The 13232-nt window shown below is 42.6% G+C and overlaps 1 protein-coding gene across 1 annotated transcript in view; it reads left to right on the top strand.

The window, feature by feature from the left end:
* LOC134529039 (PDZ and LIM domain protein 3) overlaps nt 1-13232 on the top strand; it is a 155912-nt gene that overhangs the window by 26170 nt on the left and 116510 nt on the right. The window contains exon 3 of the mRNA XM_063362735.1: nt 5408-5556. Coding sequence (XP_063218805.1) covers nt 5408-5556 — 149 coding nt within the window. The remainder of the gene's footprint in view (nt 1-5407; nt 5557-13232) is intronic.

The raw sequence follows: 13232 nt of genomic DNA on the forward strand, positions 1-13232 counted from the left end.
ACTGTGGTTTCGATAAAGCTTTAGTCGGGTGTTTCTCATTGGCCCAGAGTCATCCAGGTGAGTTGTGAACCAATAGCAGGGGCGGCACTGAGGTATAACTATTGGTATTTTAGCCTATCACGAAATGAATTCGCGAATTTTTCCGGTCTCTAACGATAAGTTGTGTGTTTCGGCGCTGTGTGTTTCTAAGTTACGTGTTTCTAAGTTGTGTTTCCAAGTAATGCTAGTTCTAAGTTATGACTTTCTATGTTACGATGTTTATAAGTTGTGGGTAGGGGCAGGCATTTTACGCGAAAAAATCTGAACGCCTATCAGACTGCAACAAGTTATACCAGCACCAGCGGTTTCTTCCTTGTGGTTGGCGGCCGTCTGCGAGAGCTTTATTAGACGGAGCCACGCAGGACGCGTTTGCTTCCATATTGAATTACTGTGATTGGTTGAACTGACATACTCACCCAATCACGAAACACAGACAATGCTACAGTGTTTTAACTTTCAGCTAGTCTCGTAATCTTTTCGCGAAAAGTGCATGCCCTTAGTTGTGGGTTTCGGCGCTGTGTGTTTCTAAGTTACATGTTTCTAAGTTGTATTTCTGAGTAATGCCAGTTCTTATTTGTGACTTCTGTGTTACGATGTTTATAAGTAGAGACACGGAATTTTCGCGCATTCATTTAGTCGCAAGCTAGAATGCAAACCTCCACACTGTCGCACTGTGTTCATGATTGGACCGCAGCTATCTGGACACGCCCCTCTACGACCGTGAGCCAACGATGTCCAGCTAGGAGAGAAGTAAGCGAATCAGGTAGTGCCAAATAACAAGGATAAAATTGTTCTCGCTAAGAAATCAACCAATGGGAAAGTAAACATTGGTCGAGCACACCTATAATTTTGAATTCTATCCTGAGGCCAGAGGAATCCGTGACATTTCCGGGACTCTAGTTATAAGTTGTGGGTTTCGGATGCAGTATGCAGAATGCGCTTAATATTTATGTCTAGATATCGGACAAATTTGCAGTGTAATTTCCCGATAGGCTAAAATCCAAATAATTGTACTTTTGAACTAGGACCTACGATTGACTCATCTTACAATGTGGAAGACTGAGCCAATGGGAAATATCCAAACAAAGAAGTATCGAATAACAAGCAATCCAGTCGCTCACGTTAGCAGCCATTGAACAGGTGACACCGAGTATTCAAAGGATTGTGGAGTCTATCTTGGAGGTCATTGAACCACTGAATTTTTCCCGTCTCTATTTTATGACAAAATCTCACTTATTCGGCCAATGCCTAGTGTGGACGCTGTGTATGCCAACTCTTTAAAAATTATATTTTCTACAAAACAGCATATCTCCTTTGAGATTTGTGCAAATAAATATTAAGACAATCAAAGTGGTTAAATAGTTATTAAGTTGTGAATGGTCTATGTGTAGAGAACTGCAAATTCGCGGTTTCGATGGCCTTCAGGATAGACTGCACATACCCCTGTACACTCGGGCAAATAACGCAAGTTCATTGGTTGCCGACTTGTAAGTCGTCTTGTCTGTGATTCGATCCTTCTTTGGTTGAGGGTTTATAACTGGTTGAGATTCGTCCAGATGAACAGTAAGCCAATAGCAAAATTATCTAAGAGGTATATGTGTTTGAATTCTAGCCTTTCACCGAATGAATCCGCGAATTTTGCAGGTCTCTATCTATGTGTTACTTGGCTATGAAGGCCACGGTAATGTAAAAACTAAATAAGTCTGAACTAATAAATTAGTAGTTCGTTTAATAACCTTGATGTCTGTTATGGCTAGAGACCCGGAAAATTCGCGGGTTCAATGACCTCCAGGATAGACTCCAATATCCTCTACACACGCGGGCAAATGCTAACTGTTCATTGGCTGCTGACTTGTGAGTCGTCTCGACTGGGTGGCCTGTGATTCGACACTTCTATGAGTGAGGGTCTCTAATTGGCCCTCAGTCCTCCAGATTAACAGTGAACCAATGACAGAAGCAGCACTAAGGTATAATTATTTGAATTTTGGCATAACACGAAATGAACCCGAGAATTTTACGGGTCTCTAGTTATGGCACAGGTTGAATCCGCGAGCCCCTAAGCTTAATTACATAAACTTTAACCTGACCAATGACATCACCCTAAATCCCGTACCACAATTAGTCCATTTCATGATAGAATTAGACTTTATAGTGCCTAACACACCTTAGCTACTGCCTTCATTTGTTCGTAGGGTGCTACTTTACAACTAAGAACATACCAGAATAATTATTTGTAATAACTTTTAATCTAGGCTAATTCAATTTTTATAGCTATTAATAGAGACCTGCAAAATTCGTGGATTCATTCGGTGATAGGATAGAATTCAAACACATATACCTCTTAGATAATTTTGATATTGGCTTACTGTTCATCTGGATGAATCTAAACCAGTTATAAACCCTCAACCAAAGAAGGATCGAATCACAGACAAACCAGCTGAGACGACTTACAAGTCGGCAGCCAATGAACTTGCGTTATTTGCCCGAGTGTACAGGGGTATGTGCAGTCTATCCTGAAGGCCATCGAAACCGCGAATTTTGCAGGTCTCAAGCTATTAAAGTGCTAGTTTTATATTTGTATATAAGTGTGTGTGTTTTTTGGTGATGGCTACCTTTAAGAAAACATACTGTACATTTTAATTTTCATTATATAATATTTCTTTTTAATTTATTGAGAGTACTTTAGAGTCTGATAAATTGAAACATTGGCCCAGTTATAAAAATGTGAAAAACATGAGCTATTAATTTAAATATCTCTTTAAATATGTGAATTTTTGATATGCAGTAGTTGGTTATGTCTCTTCCAATTTCAGGCCATGTTTTCCCAAAGTGGCGGCTGACTTCAGCTAAATTGCCTAGCTGTTTACGGTTCGTTTAGTTGCACGCGGGAAGGTCGAAGTAATCTACTTTAAAGTTTAATCCCTCCCAGCTTCAGCTAACAAACTAGTGAGGTGGTTGGCAAGACGCCAACTCGTGTACCACAGCGTAAAGTGCAGGGCAGCGCATAATTTTCCTCCCCTGTCGCGTCTGCTAACAAAATGTTTTGCTTGTAGCTCCGCTGCACAGAATTGTTGAGTGTTTCGCGATGCTAAAAGCTGCAAAGCTGTTCAGTAACAAAACCACCACTAAGTTTTAACAAAAACATTTAGAAATTATGTATTGATGAAAGAGGTATTCGATAACGATTTCGCGGAGGTTTAACCATTTAAATTTAACATTCTGCAAAAGTTAAAACTAAACAAGCTAATCAATATTTTCATTAAAGTTGTTCGCACGAGAACAGAAGTAGAAATTAGGCCCTACATGTGGTTCGATTTTTTTTCAACTTTGCTGAAACCATAGAAATTATCAAATACATTTTTATTTCTTATTTTTGTATTTTCAAATAATTAGAACAAATATAAAATAAAATATATTTTAGATATACCTCCAATGAAGAAAGTTTAAAAACTCTTATGTTTTACTTTGTACCAAATGATAACAATAATTTTATACCTTAAAATTATTATTTTTTGACTAATTACTGTAAAAATATATATTTGTTCATTTTTTTAAGAATTCCCATTGTAAAACCTGTGGGTTAAAAATAAAAGGCAATAAATTAAAAAAAAATTGTAATAAATTTAAAAAAATTATTCCTTGTCATAGGATCCATAGTGTAACTTTACTTGCGGATTACAGATATATTCTTCTCAGCGAAGATTTAAAATGATATTTGCCTTATTAGTAGGAGCATACATTTTTCGCGAAAAGATCTGAACACTTATTAGACTGCAACACGGTATACCCGCACCTGTGGTTTCTTCCTTGTGATTGGCGGCCGTCTGCGAGATAAGTCGTTGCCTTGTTTTACCGAGCCACTCAGGACGCTTTTGATTCCGCACTGAATCACTGTGATTGGTGTTGTTACAATCGACATGTATCAGGGAGAAACTCGCTAAATCACGAAACACAGACGATGCTACAGTGTTTTAACGTTTATCTAGTCCCGAAATATTTTCGCGATGCCCCTACTTATTAGTAGATACCTGTAAAATTCGCTGATTCATTTCGCGATAGGATAGAGTCCAAATACTTTTGATATTATTTTGCTGCAGTGATTGGGCCACAGTTTATCTGAAGGACTCTGGGCAAATGAAAAATCTTTAACGGGAAAATTAGCGAATCACGATCATTCCAGTCAACAGGTGTTACTAGTCGGTAACCAATCAGCAGATGTAATTTGCACGAGTGCGTAGAGGATCATGGAGTCTATCCTTTAGGGATTTGAAATCGCGAATTTTTCCGGTCTCTACTTATTAGGTTTTAAAGCTTCAGGTTTATGCACCAAATAGGACAGTTTCAATCGCTTTACACATAAGAATAGAACATGTTAGTGTGTAAGAAGTACCTTTCTTGCGCACATGTGCATTCAAAGCTCGCTCGCTCTCGGCTGTGGCTAACAAACTAGGTCACCACTGAGCGCTGCATTCGGCGACCGGCCGCAGGGGGAACGGTTATAGATAAGAGCGACGGAGGCCATGCCAAGTGTGGCTGGCGGCGTGGAAAAAAAAAAAATAATAAAACCGTTTGGCAAGCGTGTCTGGCCGGTGTTCAAAAACTAACAACCGTCAACAATCCCAAGTGTCCGTGGGCGTCCGTGCCGTAAGTTACATAAGCTTGCCCCGTTCTCCGGCGACACACGGAGAGACGGACAAGGAAAGAGATGATGTCTGGCGTTTCCCGCACCACGCTATCGCGCCGGAACTCAACTCTCGTATTCCTCAAAACTCCCAAGAAATAAAACACCAAAATACATCAATAGAGACCTGAAAAATTCGCGGTTTCGATGGCCTTCAGGATAGACTGCACATACCCCTGTACACTCGGGAAAATAACGCAAGTTCATTGGCTGCCGACTTGTAAGTCGTCTCAGCTGGTTTGTCTGTGGTTCGATCCTTCTTCGGTTGAGGGTTTATAACTGGTTGAGATTCGTCCAGATGAACAGTAAGCCAATAGCAAAATTATCTAAGAGGTATATGTGTTTGAATTCTAGCCCATAACCGAACGAATCCGGGAATTTTAGTTATAAGGAATTCTAGTTATCACTAGAGACCCGAAAAATTCGCGGGTTCATTTCGTGTTACCCTAAAATTCAAATAATTATACCTTAGTGCTGCTTCTGTCATTGGTTCACTGTTAATCTGGAGGACTGAGGGCCAATTAGAGACCCTCACTCATAGAAGTGTCGAATCACAGACACTCAGTCGAGACGACTCACAAGTCAGCAGCCAATGAACAGTTTGTAGAGGATATTGGAGTCTATCCTGGAGGTCATTGATCACGCGAATTTCTCCGGTCCCAACCGACGTGAGACCGGTGCCCACAGGTGCAGCTGGGCAGCCCGGCGGACAAGCTGCTGCAGTGCGGCGACGTGGTGAAGAAGATCAACGACTACGACGCGCGCGACCTGCGTCACGAGGACGTGCACGGGCTGTTCAAGTCTTCCGGCAGCACCATCAGCCTCATCGTCGAGAGGTACTGCCCTCCCTCCCCGTCCCAACCCTCCTGCCCCCTCGTCAGCCGCCGCCCCTGTCGCACGACACACTGCGCTGTCCGCGAACTGCAACTGGGTACACCCGCACCAGCGGCCGTCTGCGAGAGAGGTCGTCGCCTTGTTTCACCGAGCCGCCCAGGACGCGTCTGCTTCCGCGCTGACTTCATGTGATTGGTAGAGACTAGAGACCGGAAAAATTCGCCAATTCGTTTCGCGATAAGGCTAAAATACAAATAGTTATACCTCAGTGCCGCCTCTGCTATTGGCTGACATCTCACCTGGATGACTCTGGGCCAATGAGAAACACCCGACCAAAGCTTTATCGAATCACAGGCTGCTACGTTGGGACGTCTCACAAGACAGCAGCCAATGTGTGGGTGACATTTGACCGAGAGTACGTAGAACTGTGGAGTTCATCCTAGAGGTCATCGATAGAGACCGGCAAAATTCGCAGATTCATTCGGTGATGTGCTAGAATTCAAACACATAAACCTCTTAGATAATTTTTCTATTGGCTCACTGTTCATCTGGACGAATCTCAACCAGTTATAAACTCTCAACCAAAGAAGGATCGAATCACAGACAAACCAGCTGAGACGACTTACAAGTCGGCAGCCAATGAACTTGCGTTATTTGCCCGAGTGTACAGGGGTATGTGCAGTCTATCCTGAAGGCCATCGAAACCGCGAATTTTGCAGGTCTCTAGTGATTGGTAGAGGCATGCATATTTCGCAAAAAGATTCCGAGACCAGCTGAAATTCAAAAAACTGTAGCATCGTCTGTGTTCCGTGATTGGGTGAGTTTCTTTAATGTGCATGTCGATTGTCACAACACCAATCACATGAAGTCAGTGCGGAATCAAACGCGTCCTGAGCGTCTCAGTGAAACTAGGCGACGACTTCTCTCGCAGACGGCCGCCAATCACAAGGAAGAAACCGCTGGTGCGGGTATACCTTGTTGCAGTCTAGTAGGCGTTCAGGTTTTTTCGCGAAAAATGTTCCCCCTATTTATCGCAATAAACGGTAAGTCTGCTTATTTGAAAATTGTTTTTAGCTTATTGCCCATTTTACCCGGATTATCTGGATTTTCGGTTGTCCGGACTGCTTTTTGTCCCTGTCAGTACGGATAAACGAAGTTTGACTGAAATTAAATTCTAAACGCCAATGACTTCACAAGGAAAACAAATTGTGGCAGGTAGTATTTACTAGCTCATGGAATTCCATAAATTATATGCAATGCTTTAACAAAGCTAAATTTAAACATTCGAGAGTTGGAAAATAGTATATGGCTAGAGACCTGCAAAATTCGCGGTTTCGATTACCTTCAGGATAGACTGCACATACCCCTGTACACTCGGGCAAATAACGCAAGTTCATTGGCTGCCGACTTGTAAGTCGTCTCAGCTGGTTTGTCTGTGTTTCGGTCCTTCTTTGGTTGAATGTTTATAACTGGTTGAGATTCGTTCAGATGAACAGTAAGCGAATAGCAAAATTATCTAAGAGGTATATGTGTTTGAATTCTAGCCTATCACCGAATGAATCCGCGAATTTTGCAGCTCTCTAGTTATGGCCTCTCCTCTTTAACTTTGTCTCCGCATAAACTTGAGAAAACATCTATGTTGAGCGTCTTGCTGACGTCACACACGACTTCGTAGTACCCAAGCATCGTGTTCCAGCACGGATTTATCGCAATAGTGGGTGAGCCAGTGGGGTTTTCTGGGGCTTCTTCCGTTTTCCCCTTCCCATTCATTCTGTCAGTGCTCCAGTCTCACCTCACTGCAGAGAGACTTTTGGAACGTTGCAACTCGCGCCAGTCCACATTGGCGCGACGTTCTCGTTGGATCTCGGCTGGTCATGAAGAACAAGGAACCAATCACAGCATTACCTGGCTCGTATGAACCAATCATACGCTATCCGGACAGAAAGCGGCAGCCAATGAACAGAAGACCGACTTATTCGTGTGCAACTGTGTGAGTTGGATCTGGTGACATGAATATGACAGGTGTCATGTCATCATCAGTCATCGTCTGTAAAGACCACGACTGCAAAACACATCTCGTCAGCAGCGATACGTTTGCTAGAGACCGGGAAAACTCGTGTTTTTAATTTCGTGTTGGACTAAAAACCAAATACTTATGCTTATTGACTGCTTCTGCAACTGGCCCATGTTACAATGTGAGGACTCTGGACCAGTGGGAAATCTTCAACCAAAGATTTATCGCATCACAAGCAATACAGTCGAGGCATAGCTCACGTGAGCAGCGAATGAATAGGTGACATTTGCCATAATATTCAGCTGACTGTGGAGAACCCAGTCCCTAATAATCTAAACTAATACTTTCAACATCGCACGCCGATGCTGTAGAAAAGGATACTTGAAGCACATATACGTGATGATTGGTCTACCGTGATCTTGACACGCCTTTGACGACCCCAAGCCTGCTATAAGCCAGTCACGCGTGACTCGCCAAAGGATGTGATCTTGACATCGACCAATGATGACTTTAAACTTGCTTGATTACGTGGAGGCAAGTTGAGCCTAGCCTCGGATGAAATTTTTTCAGCGAAATAATCGTAGTTCCCTGCATATACCTAAGCACCACAAGGGTGACATTTTATTTTTAATTAATTCGATAATTTTTTAAGTAACCAAACATAATCATGTATATTTATTTATAAGGACCAGAAAAATTCGCCGGTTCAGTGACCTCTAGGATAGACTCTGAAGTTATCTGTACACCGGGAGAAATGTCTCCTGCTCATTGGCTACTGATTGTGAGACGTCTCAACCGGGTTGCTTCTTTGGACAACTGTTTATAATTGGTCTAGTGACATCCAGATGAACTGTGAGCCATTACTGAAGCAGAACATATTATCCTACCGCCAAAGGAAACCGCCAATTTTTTCCTGTTTCTTATTTATAGAGACCTGAAAAATTCGCGGATTCAATTACCTCTAGGATAGCCTCCATTATCCTCTGCATTTCTCAAGCAAACACGCGTGTTCATTGGGTGCTAACTTGTGAGGCAGCTCCACTGGGTGGCTTGTGATTCGAGGCTTCTTTGGTCAATAGTCTGTCATTTGCCCAGAGAGCTCCAGTTAACCTGCGAGCCAATAGCAGAACCAGCAGAATTGTTCACATGTTTGAATTTTAGCCTGTCTCGAAATGAATCCGCGAATTTTTCCGGTCTCTGAAGTTATTTATAGTCTTCGAGGGTTGGTCTCGGTTGTTTCTCGGGGGTGGCAGGAGAGAGAGGAAGCTCCAGAGTGAGAGATGGCCCCGTAGGACGTTCGTCAGACGCCAGACGTCCTCCTGTCGGGACGAGGTCCTGTCCGGTCGGGCGAAAGAGGTCCTTTTTATTTCCAGTCGCCCGAGCGTCCCCCGATGCGCCTCCGGCTTCTTGCCGCTGTCGCCCTCCGGGCTTCGCCGTGCTCGGCCGAGCGTGTTCCCTGCGCCGGGAGGAGCGTGTTACACGCTCCAGGGTTGGTGCCGCCACGCTCCGTCACCTATCCTTCAACACCTGCAAAATTCGCGTTTTTTTTTTACGTGACAACGTCTAATAAATCGATGAACGCCGGCTGCACGCACGAAAAAGTGTCCCGTTGCGCACATTGTACCGTTACGCTGTTTCCCGTTATACACATTGTCCCGTTACGTTGTGTCCCGTTACACTCATTGTCCCGTTACGTTATGTACCGTTGCGCACATTGTTCCGTTAACGCTGTGTCCCGTTACGCTCATTGTACGCTTGCGCCGCATCTATCTCTCTTCCACTCGACTGTTTATTAAGTGAAGTGAACAGTTAATGTGGTTTTCACTTCTTATTACAACAACAATTTCGCCAATAAAGGTAAATTATTCTTGCATTTTAAAAATCTGATTACTAGTATAATTTCAAGTATTTATTCTTTTATTATTAAAATAAAAATGATTCAATTTTATTCATAAAGTATGCAATCATTTCATTTATGTTTTGTTATGACGTCACGTTAAACTATCGTCCGTAAACCGACTTTACAGACAACCAATTTTTTTTAAGTGAAACTTCTTTGCTGGGGCGGCTTTACGAAAATTACGATCGCATGAGGGGAATAGTTAGGTACGTGGTGGGGGAACTGGTAGAGGAGGAGGAGGTGGAAATGACGCAGCATACCTGCACACCTGCACACTTGCATACTTGTACACTCGCGATTTGGCGTGCACAATTGCATTTATCATTCTTGCATAATTACATACTGACATAGTTGCACACTTGTACACTTGTATACTTACACACACGCATACTTGCACACTCGCATACTTTCGCACTTACATACTTGCACACTTAAACACTTACATACTTGCACACTTGTATACTTTCACACATGAGAACTTGTGTGCTTGCTCACTTGTATACTTGCACACTTGCATGCTTGCACACTCGCATACTTTCACACATGCATACTTGCAAACTTACACACTTAAATACTTACATACTGGAACAATTGTATACTTGCACACTTGAGCACTTGCATGCTTGCACACTTGCAAACTTGCATAAATGCACACTTGCATACTTTCACACTTGCATACTTTCACACTTACACATTTGCACACTTGCATACTTGCACACTTGCATATTTGTACACTCGCATGCTTGCAAACTTGCATACATTCATACAGACGCATACTTGCACATTAGTATAATTTAGCGCTCACATACTTGCATATATGTTTTTATCTGCGACCTCAGCGAAAGATAATTATGTTTCCTATACATAATAATATAATAAGCAATAAGTTTCACTTCTGTCGCATGTGGACTCACGCACACGCCTTTTTTTTTATGACAGTGTGGACAAGAATGCGACGGTTCCAACACAATACGTAGGTTTGGTATGTATGGTGGCAGAGGCGGATGGTAGGGGTTCAAGGATCCGCGGTAGCCATCTTGGATTACGTTGGGTATTACGTAATCCACTCCGATATTTGCAGAAATAAAGTTGTTAGTTTTTTTTTTTTCAGATAAAATGAAGTTTAGTTAAAAAATTTATATTGCCTGTGTTTATAAACGTTCATTTTAAAATATTTTAACGAAACCTAATTTTATTTTAAACAAAAACTGAAAAATTTATTTTTGGAAAACTCTGAGTGGATTACGTAATCCCCGACGTATTCCAAAATTTCCGCCACGGTTCCCTGTATCCCTACCCTCAACCTACCACCATACCTGCCAACCTTATGAACACCTTAATGACCCTTCACATTGTATTACGGGTTACATGTCACGCCCTGAAGGACTAGCAACAAATGAAAAACACTTAAAACAAGCTGATTGAATCATGTGCGACCCGGAGAGGAGGAAGAATGTTTCCTTCAGCCAATCAACACGTGACATCTATTGAGATAGGAAAAATTTTCGGATTCATTTCGTGATATGATAGCCTAATATTAAAATGGTTATACCATAGTGCTGCCTATGCTATTGGCCCAGGACTCTGGACTCAACGCTGAAATCGCTGTATCGAATCACAGGTCACAACGTTGGAACGTCCCACAAGACAGCATCCAATGAGTGGGTGACATTTTCCCGAGTATACGTAGAATCGTGGAGTCAATATCTGGAAATCATTGAACCCGAGAATTTTTCTAGTCTCTTGACATCTACTTTATTCTGCAGACGTTTGTGAAGCCTAGCCTCGGGCCCGGAAATAACAAGAATTTTGCTTGTGTCCTTTGATCAGCAATATTCAAATATTCACAACTCTCCTCAGTCCGTCCATCAACGTCAATTAACATAATTATTGAAGGCTTGGTCGCACATGTCGACTTGGTTAGTTCATTTTCTTGGCTTTACTATTATTTAAGGGCTTTCCTGTGGATGGGTTAATTCCTAAGAAAACCTTGCATTTGTTGTTGGATCACCAATTTTCTCACCAAATACTAAATAAACTTTATTTTCGATCCACAAATGTCACTCAATTATTTATAAATATGTATACAAAAACGGACGCTGCTTTTTACAACTATCAGATAGTATTTGGTTCATATCTTTTGAGAAAATTTCATATGATGCATTAAATTCAAGTCAGGTAAATGCGTAAATTTAAAGGAAGAGCCCTTAAATGATAGTCATGTAAAGAAAATAAATAACTGATATTTCGTGTTAGACCTTAAATAATATAGGGTCTCGGAGTGGCTTGAGACTCGTTGGCCCGTCGCAGGCTGGCCAGCTCACGAGGATTCCGGGAAACCAATACCCCTTCCCCCACTACGCCCCCCCCCCCCCCCCCAATCCACCCGGCACGAGAGAAGTGCACGTTATTTGACCATTAGCGACGTGTCAACCACAGCCTCCCTATCCCCCCCCCCCCCTCCGGCCTCTTCCGCGCATCACCCGTATCTGTCATGGCATCACCCGTGTCTGGTATGGAGTGTGCCCCCCCCCCCCCTCGGTCAGTCGCCTCCTACCCCCTTCCCCTCCCCCCATCAGTCGGGCATGGCGCCGCTCAGTCTCTCTGGAAGGTTCAAAGGCGACCTGGTATTTACCAACAACCCCGAGATGTCTGGAGACTTCTGGGGTCGTCGCCACGGGGATGGGCGTGTCGGGAACCCTCGCGATGCAACACGCGGCTTCTGGATGCTTCCACGCGCCACCTCCGCAGGTATAAAAGGCGCCAGTCGATGAGCGGCGACCCCTGCGAGTTCCTTCTACGGCGACGTCGGATCAACTGTTCGGCTTCGGCACGGCAGGTCCGTTCCGGAGCGGAGCGAGGAACAGCGAGACCGGCCGAGTGAGTAGTGAGCCCAGTCTCTGTGGTAGCGGTGACCCGCAGAGAGTCTTCGGTAGCGAGTCGTGTGCGACGAGCGAGAGTTCGGAGAGTTCCCTTTTGACGCAGTGCAAGGAGTGAGCAGCGTGTGGGCGTCGGATGACAGAAGAGCGCGTACGGAGACCATCGAAAGTACTGTGCAGCTGAGTGGGCTCATAATGTGTGGTGTTTAGTTTGTGTGTACAGAAGTTAGACTGTCGGTCTTTAAAGAGAACAAGTCTAAATGTAGACAAATAAATAAACTGGTTTTTAAATTAATCAGGCTATCCTTCACGAACCTTCCATCCTGCATTTTGTAACACTACAATAAATCCAAAAATACTCTTTGAATCAAAAACCTTTGGCGTTTAAAGAAGACTGTAGTTTTTTCATCATATACAAAAACTTTATTTAGCTATGTTGCTTAGATATTTATAATGTTAGGTCAATTTTATTCTTATACTATTTTTTTAGAATTTATTGTAAACCTATTTTTACACACCTTTGTAAGAGTTCTACAACACATCAAAGCATCATTCGAAAGGTTTTAACTGGTTTGAGTTATTAAATTAGATAAATTTATATATAACTAAATATCTCAATATACTTTGTTAAAAATTTCGAACTTGCATAAGATTGTATTTTTAGGTACTTGCAATTTACACCTGCGCCTGACCATTAAATATTTGGTATGTAATTAGTTCACCTATGTAATATAACAAATTTACAGTTATTAACGAAAATACATACAACACTTAAAGTAACGGAAAGCTTAAAATCATTTTTATATACCTTTTTGACGTGATAACGTGTTATAAATCGATGATAACGGCTGCACGCACGAAAAAGCATGACTCATTGTCACGTTC

Source organism: Bacillus rossius, chromosome 2 (assembly GCF_032445375.1).
Source record: "Bacillus rossius redtenbacheri isolate Brsri chromosome 2, Brsri_v3, whole genome shotgun sequence".
Taxonomy (NCBI): Eukaryota; Metazoa; Arthropoda; class Insecta; order Phasmatodea; family Bacillidae; genus Bacillus; species Bacillus rossius.